We start from the raw sequence: 17,007 nt of genomic DNA, 5'->3' as shown, positions 1-17,007 counted from the left end.
AAGATCCTTTATGATATGCTAATGAGGCCAGGGACTAGTCGCAAGGGCTGTAGCTCCTGCGCTCATTCTGCTCTCTTAGCACGCCCCTGGGGGCTAACATGCTGTTGAATGCCCAGCGTCATCAGTGGTGATACGCATACCTGTGTTTGTTGTCACGGACTCAGACGCCAGGTTTAGGCTCAGTACACATGATCCGAAGTCACCGACACTTCTGGTCATATTTCTAAAGTCAGTTTATCTTATGAACATTACCCCTTCAACTAGTCACAGGGGCGGGGGCGTTAGTTTCCCTGACTAGTCAGCCCACTTAGCATGTAATCAGGCCCCTGTGGACTTGATAACATGATTTACAAGAGCCGGTGTCATTGCCAGCCCTGTACAAATCTTGCACATGCGCAGCTTTGTTCCCTCACATCACTTAACCTCTGAAGCCGGGTGTACGCGTCCCTGCATCAGAAAGGCGCACTGCACACGGGGGCAGAGATACCATTGGTGTATCCTGTGCGGCCGTACAGGGACCCAAGAGGTCTGGGGGCCCATTTATACCCCAAAAGCAGGTGCAACTTTGCATTTTTATGAGCTCTTGGGCTGCAAAGGGCCCATATATTCTTCTTGCACAAGGGCCCTCTTCTGTCTGTGATCTCTCCCGTCCAGTCCCTGGACTTGTACTTCCTGCAAAGTTATTTTCTCTGATGAAGCCCTTCTGACTCTTGAGGACATCTAGATGAATGATTGTCCTGTATAAGCAAAACTATTTTTTTTTTTAATTAAACTGAACTACAAAAGTGATTTTTAGCTTTGCATACATGCAGTTAAGTAAAAAAAAAAAAAAAATGTCCCCAGAGGTGGACATCCCCTTTAAATTATGTTTTTTCTGTAATGAGTTATTAAGGTGAGGCGATATTTATCAAGTTACACTTGGATACATCTGTAGTGAGATATTGTTTGGAGAACAAGTCTGGAGGGTACAAAGACTACTTTTCTGCCGTCACAGACCTCTGTGCCACATATGATATGAGCAGGAATATCATTGTCACAAGAAGGTTGGGGGAGCCTGCGTGCAGATACTGCTTAGATGCCTTCAACTTAACCTAACAGTGAAACTGCTGATTAGAAATGTGCAGCCCTAAAATGCATTACATGAAAGGTCCACTATATGTACATAGGCTTTTGGTGGAGGAAAACTTATCAAATAATTTGTTCATGGAAACTGTTTGTGCTGCCCCTCGTCTGTACTGTGTGAACTCAGTCTAAAGGCCTGTTCAGACCAGAGTATTATGCAGATGCGTGCCGTCTGAGTAAAATCAGTGTGACTCAATAGGGCTTTTCAGATGACATTTTTTTACACAGACGCTCAGTAATTGCAGCATGCACTATGCTTATCTGAATGCCGAATGAAACTCACCCATAGAAGTCTATGGATCTAAAGAAAAAACCCTGATTCCACACACATGTTGATTTAATCTGATTTTTATGAATACACTAGCTGTAGTACCTAGTGTTAGTAACTAAGTGTCTTTCTGTTTCTCTCTCACTCTCTCCCTGCCTCTTTCCTTGCCTGGCTGTCTCTGTCTGTCTGTCTGTCTCTCTGTGTCTGTCTTTCTCTCTCTCTCTGTCCATCTATTTCTATTTATTTTAAACACGAGGTTAAATTTTCCCCTCAAAACATAGTCTATGACGTTCCCTAAGTCACATGAGGTGGCTGTGAAAAATGTCATGATTGTAAATGAGACTGTGCGGATTCCTTTAGCGGAGACACACACACACACACACACACACACACACACACTCCAATACATGTACACATTCATACATACATTCAGCTTAATATATTAAATCTCCAATATGAACTAAGGAAACTCTATTTGATCCTGTACATTTTTTAATGTAGATGTCTGAAAAGGGATTGCACATGGACATAAAAAACGGACACATTGACGACAACATGAGTTAAAGCTTTCTGGATGAAAATCGGATGAATATTCATACGCTCGAGTGACCCGGCCTCAGTCTTCTTTCTCTTCTGATCAGACTTTTAGAACTTTTTGTCTAAATCTACTGAGATCATGTAACTCATTTTTGCCGATGTCATTCTTCATGACAACGTATAATTGGGCTAAGAAAAATTGTTATCCAATGTAAAAAAAATTCACCATTAGATTTGCAAACTGGATAATGTACAGTCACGGCAATATCAGAATCCTCCCTTGTTTCTTGGCTCTCCTAATAATGGAACTCATCCCCAGGATAGTGATTCTAATATTGCAATCAGCTGGTAGTGATGGATTAGGGAATCATCTGGGATAGTATAAAGTGCAAAATCCTACAATTATCGCTAACCATCATGTCCTATAATTGATGCATGACGTATGTATATAATTCCTGTTTCTCAGACGCCGCTTTCTCTGTTCTCCGTGCAGCTCATGACATGGAAGTGATATTATTCTTGGTCGTAATGCTCTGACGTCAGTGGGCTAAGTGCAGATCCAGTCGCTCGGTTTATCTCCATTAGAACTTCACTTTCCTTCTCAAACATCTGTGAGAGTGAACAAACGATATGAAAATAACTAGAATTTATTAATATTCATTAATACTAAATATATAAAATCTTGGGTTAACTTTTATATTAGTGTTCCTTTATAAAAAAAAAAACGTATACTCTATGGAGCATAGAGACTAGCGGTGTCCCCAGAGGCCAGAAGACCTTTCTACAACAGATGAAAAATAAAAGCAGTATTGGGGAGCAGCAGCACAAATTTTGCCTGATCGCCAGGGATGAAATGAGAAATACACAACATAACAGGTTGCTGATTATATGCCCTCAAATCCAGAGCAGAAACATAATCAACATGTAAATGGGGTTCTCTGTGGACCACAGTCTCCTGGAATACATATAATATGGCTTGGTCACCCATTCGTAGGAAATAAGGAGGGGCATTTCTTATAGACATCCCATTTGTGGCTGTACTTAAAGGGGTTATCCACTACTAGGACAACCTCTTTAATTCCACATATTTCTCGAAGGTAAAATAATAAAGAATATAATTACCTCCCATACCGGCGCCCTTCTAGCTATGTACGGGCTCGAGGTGCTGGAGATCACATGGAGTTGTGACGTCATGCGAGCCCCGCATCCAATCAGCGCCAGCTTCCTTCTCAACGCCTTAGGACCAAATGAGTTAATCAACAGGAAGTGAGCTCACTTCCTGTTGATTATTCGTTTGGTCCGAAGGTGGGGAGAAGGAAGCTGGCACAGATTGGATGCGGGGCTCTCATGATGTCAAAACCCCACATGAGCAATGGGAACGCGAACCACGGCACTGTTAGAAGGGCGCCAGTAAGGGATACAAGTATAGTCTTTATTATTTTACCTGGGGGAAATGTGAAACAGAAGGGGTTGTCCTAGTAGTGGACAACCCCTTTAAATGTGTATGCACATCTTCTGTCTTCTGATGCGCACCGTGCCTCTGACTCCAGGATTTCTGCTTGCCAGATGGAATGTACAATGACAGTTAACACCTCCAGTATGGTTGCACTACTGGTCTAAACCGTCTTCTTTCCCTTCTGGCTAGTAGGGGCAGTTCTGCCTCTGCAGCATGGAAGAAGTGCAAGGACACTGAAGCTGGCCGGACCCAGACAACTTCAGAGTGGCATTTACAAACTGTATAGTAAAAAGCCTTTAATCACCTGCTTCTTGCCTAGGGAAAAGCCACTAAAGTGGTCGGTAACCAAGGCAACAAGCAATCAACTTTACAACTAAAAATGAAGGGAATTTTGTTTACTTACCGTAAATTCCTTTTCTTCTAGCTCCAATTGGGAGACCCAGACAATTGGGTGTATAGCTTCTGCCTCCGGAGGCCACACAAAGTATTACACTTTAAAAAGTGTAACCCCTCCCCTCTGCCTATACACCCTCCCGTGCATCACGGGCCCATCAGTTTTGGTGCCAAAGCAGGAAGGAGGAAACTTATAAATTGGTCTAAGGTAAATTCAATCCGAAGGATGTTCGGAGAACTAAAACCATGAACCAAAAGAACAATTCAACATGAACAACATGTGTACACAAAAGAACAAAAGCCCGAAGGGAACAGGGGCGGGTGCTGGGTCTCCCAATTGAAGCTAGAAGAAAAGGAATTTACGGTAAGTAAACAAAATTCCCTTCTTCTTTGTCGCTCCATTGGGAGACCCAGACAATTGGGACGTCCAAAAGCAATCCCTGGGTTGGGTAAAAGAATACCTCGATAAAAAGAGCCGAAAAACGGCCCCTTCTTACAGGTGGGCAATCGCCGCCTGAAGGACTCGCCTACCTAGGCTGGCATCTGCCGAAGCATAGGCATGCACCTGATAGTGTTTTGTGAAAGTGTGCAGACTCGACCAGGTAGCCGCCTGACACACCTGCTGAGCCGTAGCCTGGTGCCGCAATGCCCAGGACGCACCTACGGCTCTGGTAGAATGGGCTTTCAGCCCTCAAGGAATCGTAAGTCCAGATGAACGGTAGGCTTCAAGAATCGGTTCCTTGATCCACCGAGCCAAGGTTGACTTGGAAGCCTGCGACCCCTTACTCTGGCCAGCGACCAGGACAAAGAGCGCATCCGAACGGCGCAGGGGCGCCGTGCGAGAAATGTAGAGCCTGAGTGCTCTCACGAGATCCAACAAGTGCAGATCCTTTTCACCTTGGTGAACTGGATGAGGGCAAAAGGAAGGTAAGGAGATATCCTGATTGAGATGAAAAGGGGATACCACCTTAGGGAGAAATTCCGGGACCGGACGCAGAACCACCTTATCCTGGTGAAACACCAGGAAGGGGGCTTTGCATGACAGCGCTGCTAACTCAGACACTCTCCTAAGTGAAGTGACTGCCACTAGGAAGGCCACCTTCTGTGAAAGGCGTGATAGAGAGACATCACGCATCGGCTCGAAAGGTGGCTTCTGGAGAGCCGTGAGCACCCTGTTAAGATCCCAGGGTTCTAGCGGACGCTTGTAAGGTGGGACTATGTGGGCCACCCCCTGCAGGAACGTGCGGACCTGCGGAAGCCTGGCTAGACGCTTTTGAAAGAACATGGAAAGCGCCGATACTTGTCCCTTGAGGGAGCCGAGAGACAAACCCTTGTCCATTCCGGATTGAAGGAAGGAAAGAAACGTGGGCAAGGTAAACGGCCAGGGAGTAAAACTCCGATCAGAGCACCAGGATAAGAAGATCCTCCAAGTCCTGTGGTAGATCTTGGCGGACGTTAGTTTCCTGGCCTGTCTCATAGTGGCAATGACATCTTGAGATAACCCTGAGGACGCTAGGAGCCAGGACTCAATGGCCACACAGTCAGGTTGAGGGCCGCAGAATTCAGATGGAAAAATGGCCCTTGAGACAGCAAGTCTGGCCGGTCTGGCAGTACCCACGGTTGACCCACCGTGAGATGCCACAGATCCGGGTACCACGACCGCCTCGGCCAGTCTGGAGCGATGAGGATGGCGCGGCGGCAGTCGGACCTGATCTTGCGTAACACTCTGGGCAGCAGTGCCAGAGGAGGAAATACATAAGGCAGTCGAAACTGCGACCAATCCTGAACTAAGGCGTCTGCCGCCAGAGCTCTGTGATCTTGAGACCGTGCCATGAATGCCGGGACCTTGTTGTTGTGCCGAGACGCCATTAGATCGACGTCCGGCGTTCCCCAGCGGCAACAGATCTCTTGAAACACGTCCGGGTGAAGAGACCATTCCCCTGCGTCCATGCCCTGGCGACTGAGAAAGTCTGCTTCCCAGTTTTCTACGCCCGGGATGTGAACCGCGGAGATGGTGGAGTCTGTGGCTTCCGCCCACAGCAGAATCCGCCGAACTTCTTGGAAGGCTTGACGACTGCGTGTGCCGCCCTGGTGGTTGATGTACGCAACCGCCGTGGCGTTGTCCGACTGTATTCGGATCTGCCTGCCCTCCAGCCACCGCTGGAACGCCTTTAGGGCTAGATACACTGCCCTTATCTCCAGGACATTGATCTGAAGGGAGGACTCTGTCGGAGTCCAGGTTCCCTGAGCCCTGTGGTGGAGGAAGACCACTTCCCCCACCCTGACAGACTCGCGTCCGTCGTGACCACAGCCCAGGATGGGGGCAGGAATGATTTTCCCTTCGACAAAGAAGTGGGAAGAAGCCACCACTGAAGAGAGGTTTTGGCTGCCCGTGAAAGGGAGACGCTCCTGTCTAGGGACGTCGACCTCCTGTCCCATTTGCGGAGAATGTCCCATTGAAGTGGACGCAGATGAAACTGCGCAAAGGGCACTGCTTCCATTGCTGCCACCATTTTCCCTAGGAAGTGCATGAGTCGCCTCAGGGGGTGTGACTGGGCTCGAAGGAGAGAGTGCACCCCTGTCTGTAGTGAACGCTGTTTGTCCAGCGGTAGCTTCACTATCGCCGAGAGAGTATGAAACTCCATCCCGAGGTAAGTTAGCGTTTGGGTCGGCGTCAATTTTGACTTTTGGAAATTGATGATCCACCCAAACCTCTGGAGAGTCTCCAGGGCAATGGTCAGGCTGTGTTGGCATGCCCCCCGGGAGGGTGCCTTGACTAGAAGATCGTCTAAGTAAGGGATCACCGAGTGGCCCTGAGAGTGCAGGACCGCCCCTACTGCTGCCATGACCTTGGTGAAGACCCGTGGGGCTGTCGCCAGTCCGAAAGGCAGTGCTACGAATTGAAGGTGTTCGTCTTTGATGGCAAAACGCAGGAAGCGTTGATGCTCTGGTGCAATCGGCACATGGAGATAAGCATCCCTGATGTCGATTGAAGCTAGGAAGTCTCCCTGGGACATCGAGGCGATGACAGAGCGGAGAGATTCCATCCGGAACCGTCTGGTTCTGACATGTTTGTTGAGGAGTTTGAGGTCCAGAACGGGACGGAATGATCCGTCCTTTTTTGGCACCACGAACAAGTTGGAGTAGAAGCCGTGACCATGTTCCTGAGGGGGAACGGGAATCACCACTCTTTCTGCCTTCAGAGTATTCACCGCCTGAATCAGAGCATCGGCTCGCTCGGGGGGCGGAGATGTTCTGAAGAAACGAGTCGGAGGATGAGAACTGAGCTCTATCCTGTAACCGTGAGACAGAATGTCTCTCACCCATCGGTCTTGGACATGTGGCCACCAGGCGTCACAAAAGCGGGAGAGCCTGCCACCGACCGAGGATGCGGTTTGGGGAGGCCGAAAGTCATGAGGATGCCGCCTTGGGGGCGGTTCCTCCGGCGGTCTTTTTAGGACGTGACTTAGACCGCCATGCAGAAGAGTTCCTCTGGCCCTTCTGTGACCTGTTGGACGTGGAGGAATGGGGTCCGGCTGAGGGCCGAAAGGACCGAAACCTCGGTTGAATCTTTCGCTGCTGAGGTCTGTTTGGTTTAGACTGGGGTAAGGACGAGTCCTTTCCCTTGGATTGTTTAATAATTTCGTCCAATTGCTCGCCAAACAAACGGTCGCCAGAAAATGGCAAACCGGTTAAGAATTTCTTGGAAGCAGAGTCTGCCTTCCATTCGCGTAGCCACATGGCCCTGCGGACTGCCACCGAATTGGCGGATGCTACCGCCGTGCGGCTTGCAGAGTCCAGGACGGCGTTCATGGCGTAGGACGAAAAAACCAACGCCTGAGAAGTCAAAGACCCAACCTGCGGGGTCGAGGTATGTGCGACCGCATTAATCTCAGACAGACAAGCTGAGATAGCTTGGAGTGCCCACACGGCTGCGAATGCCGGAGCAAAAGACGCGCCTATGGCTTCGTAGATGGATTTCATCAGGAGCTCTATTTGCCTGTCAGTGGCATCCTTGAGCGATGAGCCGTCTGCCACTGATACTACTGATCTAGCCGCCAGTCTAGAGACTGGAGGATCCACTTTGGGACACTGAGCCCACCCCTTAACTACGTCAGGGGGGAAGGGGTAACGTGTGTCATTAAGGCGCTTAGTAAAGCGCTTGTCCGGAAATGCTCTGTGCTTCTGGACAGCATCTCTGAAGTTAGAGTGATCGAAAAACGCACTCCTTGAACGTTTGGGAAACCTAAACTGGTGTTTCTCCTGCTGTGAAGCCGACTCCTCTATAGGTGGAGTTGGAGGAGAAAGTTCTAGCACCTGGTTGATGGACGCTATAAGGTCATTTACTATGGCGTCCCCTTCAGGTGTATCAAGATTGAGAGCAACGTCAGGGTCAGAGCCCTGAGCTGCGACCTCCGCTTCATCCTCCAGGGAGTCCTCATGCTGAGACCCTGAGCAGCGTGACGAAGTCGAGGAAGGTCTCCAGCGAGCCCGCTTAGCCGGTCTGGTACTGTGGTCCGAGTCGGAGTCTTCACCGTGGGACCTAGGTGTCACCTCAGGAGCACTTTGCTGCGCCGACCGAGATGGGCCTGGGGGCGATGAACGCACAGCGTCCTGGGCCTGTGTTACCGGTCTGGACTGCAAGGCTTCTAATATCTTAGCAGACCATTTATCCATAGACTGAGCCATGGATTGTGAAAGTGACGCAGAGAGTTTGTCAGCCAAAACTGCAAACTCTGTTCCTGTCACCTGGCCAGTGGAAGCCGTCTGTTCTACCTGAGCCGAGGGTCCCACCAGTGCCCGGGGCTCCGGCTGAGTGAGTGCCACAGGGGCCGAGCATTGCACACAATGAGGGTAGGTGGAACCTGCAGGTAACATTGCCGCACAAGAGGTACAGGTTGCAAAATAAGCCTGTGCCTTGGCACCCTTGCTCTTTGCGGACGACATGCTGTTGTCTCCCCTTAGAGTAATCAGTGAGGGTATATAGCCACAGGCAATAATGCGGCCGAACAGAGAAAATGTATACAGTATAACTATATATATATATACACTTCGGCACCCAAGGGGGCCAGCACCTAACGGTGCTGCTTACCGACCGCCCAAAGCGGTTGTGTGACCACCAGATTCCCTGCCTGGGCCTCCCAGAGCTTGCTCTGTATTCCTCCACCGGCAGCAGTGTTATAACAATGGCTGCCAGCGTTCCGAGAGGAGGAGGGAGCCGTGGGCGTGACCTAAAAAGTGCGGGAATCTGATGCCCCACAGTGCTCAGTGAGGGGGGAGGAGGATATCAAAGTATGCTCCAGCCCTCACTCCCGACGTGCAGTCGAGCGTCCCGCCCTTACCCCTGACTGGCAGGCCCGGGGGCGGGAGTTATCGTACTAGGCCGCAGAAGCCGGGGACTAAATTTAATAGCCGCGGCCGGCAAACAGGTGCGGTCGGCGCGGTAGTCCCGGCGCCACAACAAAACACAGCAGCCGCTGCAGCGTTTGTTACACAGGCGCTCCAGCGCCGACCCCAAGGGGACACAGAGTACCTATTTAGATGCAGGGCCTGTCCCTGATAAGACTCAGTCTCCTGTCCGTCAGATTCCCCCAGGGGCTGCGGAGGGAGCCCGGTTCCAGTGCCTGGTGACCGGTTTGGATCCCACTTCTCCCAGAGCCTCTAAGGGATGGGGAAGGAAAACGGCATGTGGCTCCAGCCTGTGTACCCGCAATGGGTACCTCAACCTTAACAGCACCGCCGACATTAGTGGGGTGAGAAGGGAGCATGCCGGGGGCCCTGTGAGGGGCCCTCTTTTCTTCCATCCGATAAAAATCAGCAGCTGCTGCTGACTAAAATGTGGAGCTTGCGTGAATGTGTGCCTCCTTCAACACAAAGCATAAAACTGATGGGCCCGTGATGCACGGGAGGGTGTATAGGCAGAGGGGAGGGGTTACACTTTTTAAAGTGTAATACTTTGTGTGGCCTCCGGAGGCAGAAGCTATACACCCCAATTGTCTGGGTCTCCCAATGGAGAGACAAAGAAAATGCACCTTGTGGCCAAAAAAAGCATGCGCTTTGGTGCGTTTTTGACCATGCGTGTTTTAGCACCAATGGGTGAAAAACACAGGTAAAAACGCAAAAAGAACTGACATGCTGCAATTTTGTGGTCACCACAAAACTGTAGCCAAATAATAAAAAGCAATGTACGCACAGCAAATCTGAAATCTCATAAACTTTAGTGGGGAATGCAGCTTGTGGTGACTAAAAGTTCATCACAAACTGCACCAAAAAACGCGTCAAAAACTGCAGCGTGTGCATGGAGCATTGGATGTTGCACTTTCCCTTCTTCCCAATTCACATCTTAGTAAAGTATGTGATTGTCAAGTTACAATACAACTGCAGCCTAAGGCTATGTGCCCACGGGGAAAGTGTCCTGCGGTTATATCCGCAGGAGCTCCCCGAAAACCGTACCACAACTTTTGTCTGTTTCCATGCTGCGGAATGTCGTGCGGATATGCTGCGGGCATTCTGCATTGAGTATACAGTGCCATGGCTTCGGCACTGCATCCTCTATGAAGAACAAGTGCTGAGTGATCGGGGCGTTCATACTTGCCTCCATCACACAGCACTTCTCTCCGGCCGTGTCACTCTGTCAGCGTCTGCACTGTGCAGGAGAAGGTGGGCGGGCCTGAACTAGCTCTGGCTGTCACATGACCGGAGCTCGTGCAGGCCCCGCCCACCTCCTTCCTGCTCCTAGCTCCACTGCCGTCCTGACTCGCGTGTCTGTTGTCAAGGCAGGTAAGTATGGGACCAAGGCAGGTAAGCCTCTATCTCCATAGTGGAGCGCCAGGATTTCCGCAGGTAAATCCACAGGAATAATTGACATGCAGTTACGCGCGGCTGCGGGACATCCGCAGCAAATCCCGCAACCGCACATACCGCAGCGTGGACACAGACACTCCCCATGTCCCGCTTGCTTCTGCGGATTTTTCTGCGGAAAACCTGCGGATTTATCTGGATTTTCCAGATAAATCTGCAGGTTTCAAAATGTACAGACACTCCCCATGTTATCCTATGGGACATGGGGAGTGTCTGTGTCCACGTTGCGGAATGTGCAGTTGCGGAATATACTGCAGATGTCCCGCAGCCGCACATAACTGCATGTCAATTATTCCTGCGGATTTACCTGCGGAAATCTGCCTTGGTCCCATACTTACCTGCCTTGATAGCAGACGCCCGTCACTTTCTTCCGGAGCACAGGAGCGCGGTGGAGCTAGGAACAGGAAGGAGGAGGTGGGCGGGGCCTGTACAATCTCCGGTCATGTGACAGCCAGAGCTCGTTCAGGCCCGCCCACCTTCTCCTGCACAGTGCAGACGCTGATAGATGCCGGAAAGTGAAGTGCTGCGTGATGGAGGTAAATATAAACTCCCCGATCACTCAGCACTTGTTCTGCATTGAGGATGCAGTGCCAAAGCCATAGTACTGTATCCTCAATGCAGAATGCCCGCAGCATATCCGCAGGACGTTCCGCTGTACATTCACAGCATGTAAACAGACAAAAGTTGTGCTGCGGATTTCTGGGAGCTCCTGTGGATATATCCGTAGTACACTGTCCCCGTGGGCACATAGACTTCCATTACACTTCTCCTTCCTGCCGTCTGACATAATGCAGAGGCTGCTGTAATCACAGGATTCTATTATCTCGCAGGCTTCTTCTAGAGACATAGAAAAAGCTTGTAATCCCATGTTTGGGTAAATATATTCTACTTCATTATATTGGGCAAGTATTTATAATCTACCTATCTCTCATATTTATCAATTCTTGGAGCATTCTTTTGCAGGGAGAAAGTACAGAGCTCCTTGTACTATGCCCGATATTGGAAAGAATAGAATGGGCATATAGTAAGGGAATGAAGCCAATAAACAGCATTGATCGCCCACTTTCTTTTTAGAACATAAACTTTAATTAACACCTTTGGACGAATATCATCAGATTTTTTAAGTGGCTCATTAGTGGTACATTTTAAAAGTTAAGTTGCAACAAATCAGATAAGAAAACTAATCCTACGAACTGTATTTCTGCACAGGATGTGATCACTACTTACCAAAGGTAATCAGGGATGCGATCTACATGTTCCCGGAATGATGGAGATTCTGGTCCATCTACATGCCAACGGACCATCATATTAATCACTTTAGAGATCTGTTACAGAAGAAGATTTATTTCAAAATTAGAATTTTTCTTTAAAAAAAAAATAAAAAAAATCAATAAATAATTCATGTTTCCAGGAGACTTACTGGACCAATGCTGATACACTAGGTAAAGCGGTCATCTGCTGTTACATGGTCATATAATTCATGCACAGCACGCCGGCGAAGAGCAGGAATGTGGTACGCCTCGTATGCATTCAACAGGACTGAGAAGAAAAGTACAAAATGACTTATGGGAATAAAATACTTCAACTGAAAAGTTAAAGGGAATCTGTCACCAGGTTTTTGCCACCTAATCTAATGTAGGGGCAGAGATCCTGATTGCAGCGATGTGTCAATTACTGAGCTGCTCAGTGTAGTTTTGATTAAATCACTGATTAATCATCAGTAGGTTATCATTACAGGACTACTTGGCATGCTGCAGGTAGTCCAGCATATTCCTGAACTCTGTATAACTGCTAGATCTGCAGCAGAGAAAGCATTGATTTTATCAAAATGACAGCAAGCAGCTCAGTAAGTGACACATCGCTGGAATCAGGGTCTTTGTCTTTACATTATGCTGCTCTCAGATGGGGGAGCAAAAACCTGCTGACAGATTCCCTTTAAAATCATAAAAAGTGAAAATCTCATTAAATTTAATTTATTTAAATTTTGAATTCTAAGAGAAACAACACACATAAAAATCTGCATAATTGTATAGGTACAAATGCTGCACTGACGATAATCAATGCCTCCTACCATAGGCAAAGTCCAGTAAGATACTGTGCGGTGTATACAGGTCACAAGCAGCAACACAGTTCCTCTGTGCCGGCCAATTTATACTGCTATATTCCTGCACGTACAGCTCCTGCATGAGAAGCAAATGTGTAAATACATGTCCCACTTGATAAAATACAAGTGATAAAATACGTGTTCTGCCCCTTACTTGTCTCAAGCTGCGGATCAAGTTATCCTCACGGGCACTCAGACGTGTAGCATAGCAGTAACTCATGGGTAAGTAAACCTGACGGCAGTGACACCATATGGTGCTGGGGTGAGCAGGGAACCACTGGGGAAGAAGCCTACAAGACAACACTAGATGTTAAGGGGGCTTTACACGCTACGATATCGTTAATGTTTTATCGTCAGGGTCACGTCGTTAGTGCCGCACATCCGGCGTCATTAACAGTATCGCGGCGTGTGACACTTACCAGCGACCTTAAACGTCCTCCAAAGTGGTGAAAATCGTTCACCATGGAGGGGTCGTCCTAAAACCAAAAATTGTTAATGGTTGTTAGTAGATGTTGTTCCTCGTTCCTGCGGCAGCATACATCGCTGTGTGTGACACCGCAGGAGCGAGGAACGTCTCCTTACCTGCGTCCACCAGCAATGAGGAAGGAAGGAGGTGGGCGGGATGTTCGTCCCGCTCATCTCCGCCCCTCCGCTTTGATTGGCCGGCCGCTTAGTGACGTCGCGGTGACGTCGCCGTGACGCCGAACGCACCTCCCCCTTGAAGGAGGGATTGTTCGGAAGTCATAGCACCGCCGCCGACCAGGTAAGTGCGTGTGACGATGCCGTAGCGATAATGTTCGCTGCGGCAGCGATCACGCGATATCGCATGTGTGATGGGGGCGGGTGCTTTTGCGTACGATATTGATAGCAATTGCTAGAAATATCGTAGCGTGTAAAGCTCGCTTTAGAGAAGAGTGGGAAAGGATAATTCACATTACTTTCCCAGCAAGATTATTAGAAAAATACCTGAAGATATGCGGAGACTATATGTAACGCAGAGCGGTGCTGATTAAAGGGAACCTGTCACTAGATTTGTCCCCTATAAACTTCAGCAACGAACAGTGAGCCCTTACATACAGTATTCCAGAATACTGTATATAAGACCCCAGGCCGCACTGCATAAAGTAAAAAAACAGCTTTTATTACACTCGTCTGGGGGGCGGTATGGTCCGATGGGCGTCGCTGCTCTTAGTCTATTGCCTCCTCTCTCCATCACCTTCCTCCTTATCTGCTCCATGTGGATGACGCATCCTAAATCATGCACACAGAGTCCTCCACTGTGTTCCTGCACAGGCGCACTTCTCTATACCATGCTGAGGGCAGAGCAAAGTATTGTAGTGTGCTTTGACCTTGAGCCAATGCCTCCTCTCTTCTTGTGATCGCCGTCCTCCTTCTTGCTTTGTGTGGATGACACATCCTACATCATCCACAAAGAGTCCTCCATTGTGCTCCTTCGCAATTCTCTCTGCCCTGCTGCAGGCAGAGCAAAGTATTGTAGTGCGCAAGGAAATATTAAGACCGCCCACGCATGCGCCCACTATACTTTGATCTGCCCTCAGAGAGCAGTACGCGTGCACAGAAACGCAATTGAGGACTCTTTGTGGATGATGTCAGACGCGTCATCCACACTAAGCAAGAAGGAAGACAGCGATCGCAAGAAGACAGGAGACACTGGATCAAGGCCAGCAATGCCCATCCGACCAGACCACCCTGCAGGTGAGTACAATAAAAGCTGTTTTTTACGTTATTCAGATTGGTCTGGGCTTTTGTATACAATATTGTAGAATTCTGTATATAAGAGCTCATTGGTGGTGGCCGCAGCTTTTAGGGGACAAATCTGCTGAGTGGTTCCCTTTAAAGGGCTCTGTCAGATTTCCAGTGCCCCCAGAACCACTAGTAGTTCTGGTGCTTATCTAGAATCCCTCACTAACTGTCCCTTCATGTAGTACCATGTTTTTCCAAAAGTAAGACACTGTCTTATACTTTTTTTTGCCCCCCAAAAAGCGCTAGGGCTTATTTTTGGGGGCGGTCTTATTTTTGGAGAAACACGGTTTCCAAAAAAACAGACCCCCCCACTTCCCAGGAGACTCATACTTACCAGACCCTGGAAGGCTGAGTAATTCCGAAATCTTCCCTGTGATCTCCGGCAGCCGCTGCCAGCAAGTATGCTGCACGCTGCCTCCTGCTGCTGGACGGACACACACACACACACACATACTCATAACCCAAACACTCATACACACACACACACACACACACACACACACACTCCATCCAGTGGTACAGAGTGCGTCCGTCAGGTTATACCTGTCAGAAGCCCGTACATTCTAGCCTCTACCCCAGCCTAAGGGATGGGAGTAAGTCATGTGTCCCAGGTCCTTGCGCTCCACCGTACGGCTTCTCAGGATCGGTATCGCTGGATGTGGTGAGTGTGTGTGAGCGATCTGAAGGGAGATTGTGTGTATGGTGTGTGATTGTGTGTGTGATGTGTGCGGGGGTGCGATCACTACAGGTTCTGCCGCTCAGCGTCTGGTCAGTATAATTGCAGGGTGTCCGCTTTCTATAATGAAGTGTCCTGTAGTATCTTTCTGCACTGACACTTCATTATTGAACCGCGACTAAGGCTTATTTTCGGGGGAGGGCTTATATTTAAGCCTTGCTATGAAAATGCTTAAAATCCCTGCTAGGGCTTATTTTTGGGGGAGGTCTTATTTTAGGAAAAACACGGTAGCATACATAAACACATCTTTAGAAAAAGTATTTCTTAAGATCGTTTATGACATGCTAATAAGGTCAGTGACTAGTTGCAGGGACGTTAGTTCCCTGGCTAGTCGGCCGACTCAGCCTGGTATCACACCCCAGTGGGCGCATGCGCACTGCTTTGTACCCATTAGCATTGAGCTTCTTTGACGCCGGGTGTATGTGTAGCCGGCTTCAAAGACGCTCACTATCCACGAAGGATGCGATGTTCCTGACTTCCACAATAACTAGCATTTTTAGAAGAGAGAATCTGGAGTAAAAAGAGCATTTGAAGGTAGAAATCCAATGTTTCTAAGCGCGGTGTCAGGGGACTGGGTCCACAGACAATTGATTTTTAGTAAATGCTACTAATATTGATACAGATAATTATCTCACGGTCACAGCCACCAATAAAGTCATATCAAGTCTGAATAATCCAAAAAGAAACTCACCACATCTCTGGGAATAGAGTGTTCATTCCCTCCCAACTGTACACATTCAGCACAGATAGCCAAAATTTCCCCCAAGAAGGAATACCAATGGCACCTCCTGCAACGAAAGTTGGATACATCGGATCAAGCATGGAAAAAATATACTGACATATTATCTGCAAACGATTGTCAGTTGTGAGATGCGCTGGATTGATGCTAAAAGCTGATGTGAACTTACCCTTACTATGAAGATTGTTGCGGGCGCGGGTCATATCTGGGTCATCCTGTGACACTCCGAGAAGTCGCAAAGAGGTGTAACTGAGCGCCGTGCCAAACACAGTGCTCTTATCTTCAATATGCCTATGTATAAGATAGGTATTTATTATGGGGAACATAGATATAGAATCAGTACAAATTTTATTTTGTGATTTCGTAAAAAAAAAATAAACAAATAATTAACGACCAAATTCAAATGTGAAAGGACTCCTTAAAGGGGCTATTCACTATTTGGAACAACCACTTCTTAATTGTTATATTCCAAAGCATAGACAATACACACATCACTTTTAAAATTAAAGTTAAAGTGAATAACACTTAATATTTCAATAACATGGCACCTGGTAAGCGGGGTAGATGTTACCTGGCACATGGACAGTGTGCTTTTAAAACTGAATGTCACAACAGTGTACAGATGCACAGCGTGCTGTGCAACACAAAGGTAACATCGGGAATAGTATAGAAGGAAGGACCTGGTGACAGGGATAGAAACCACACACTGCAAGTCACTTGAGTTTGTACCCTACGCTCCCTAACGTCCCTACACGGGTCCTTCCCCTTGTCGCCGTTACATGCCTAGTCACTCGCTTGCCCTGAACTCACCCTGGCTAGTGAGAAGGCCGGCAAGAACACTAGTCTCAACACTGCAATAATACAACACAAGGAATAGACAGAAAGACAATAGACACAAAATGAAAACACTCCAAGCTCCTCCAATGCAGCTAACACTACAGCTGCAATAGTCATGACTCCTCTGTTTCTTCCAGAGACAGGCTCCATCCAAAGTGGTCAATATAGAATCAGAATCTATCACCAGCAT

The 17,007-nt window shown here is 48.3% G+C and overlaps 1 protein-coding gene across 1 annotated transcript; it reads right to left on the bottom strand.

Annotated features, from left to right (window-relative positions):
* Nucleotides 1–12,075: 12,075 nt before the first annotated feature.
* On the bottom strand, nucleotides 12,076–16,265 carry LOC142260614 (lanosterol synthase-like). Its single transcript, XM_075332007.1, has 5 exons — nucleotides 16,150–16,265; nucleotides 15,933–16,029; nucleotides 12,896–13,031; nucleotides 12,709–12,817; nucleotides 12,076–12,176 (listed from the first exon to the last, which is right to left on the bottom strand). The coding sequence occupies exons 1-5, from the start codon at nucleotides 16,181–16,183 to the stop codon at nucleotides 12,076–12,078; spliced, it is 477 nt and encodes a 158-aa protein (XP_075188122.1). The 5' UTR covers nucleotides 16,184–16,265.
* Nucleotides 16,266–17,007: the final 742 nt, after the last annotated feature.

This window comes from Anomaloglossus baeobatrachus, unplaced genomic scaffold (genome assembly GCF_048569485.1).
Source record: "Anomaloglossus baeobatrachus isolate aAnoBae1 unplaced genomic scaffold, aAnoBae1.hap1 Scaffold_139, whole genome shotgun sequence".
Lineage (NCBI taxonomy): Eukaryota > Metazoa > Chordata > Amphibia > Anura > Aromobatidae > Anomaloglossus > Anomaloglossus baeobatrachus.
The sequence above is the reverse complement of the archived record's forward strand: the minus strand, read 5'-3'. Positions and strand labels throughout refer to the sequence as shown.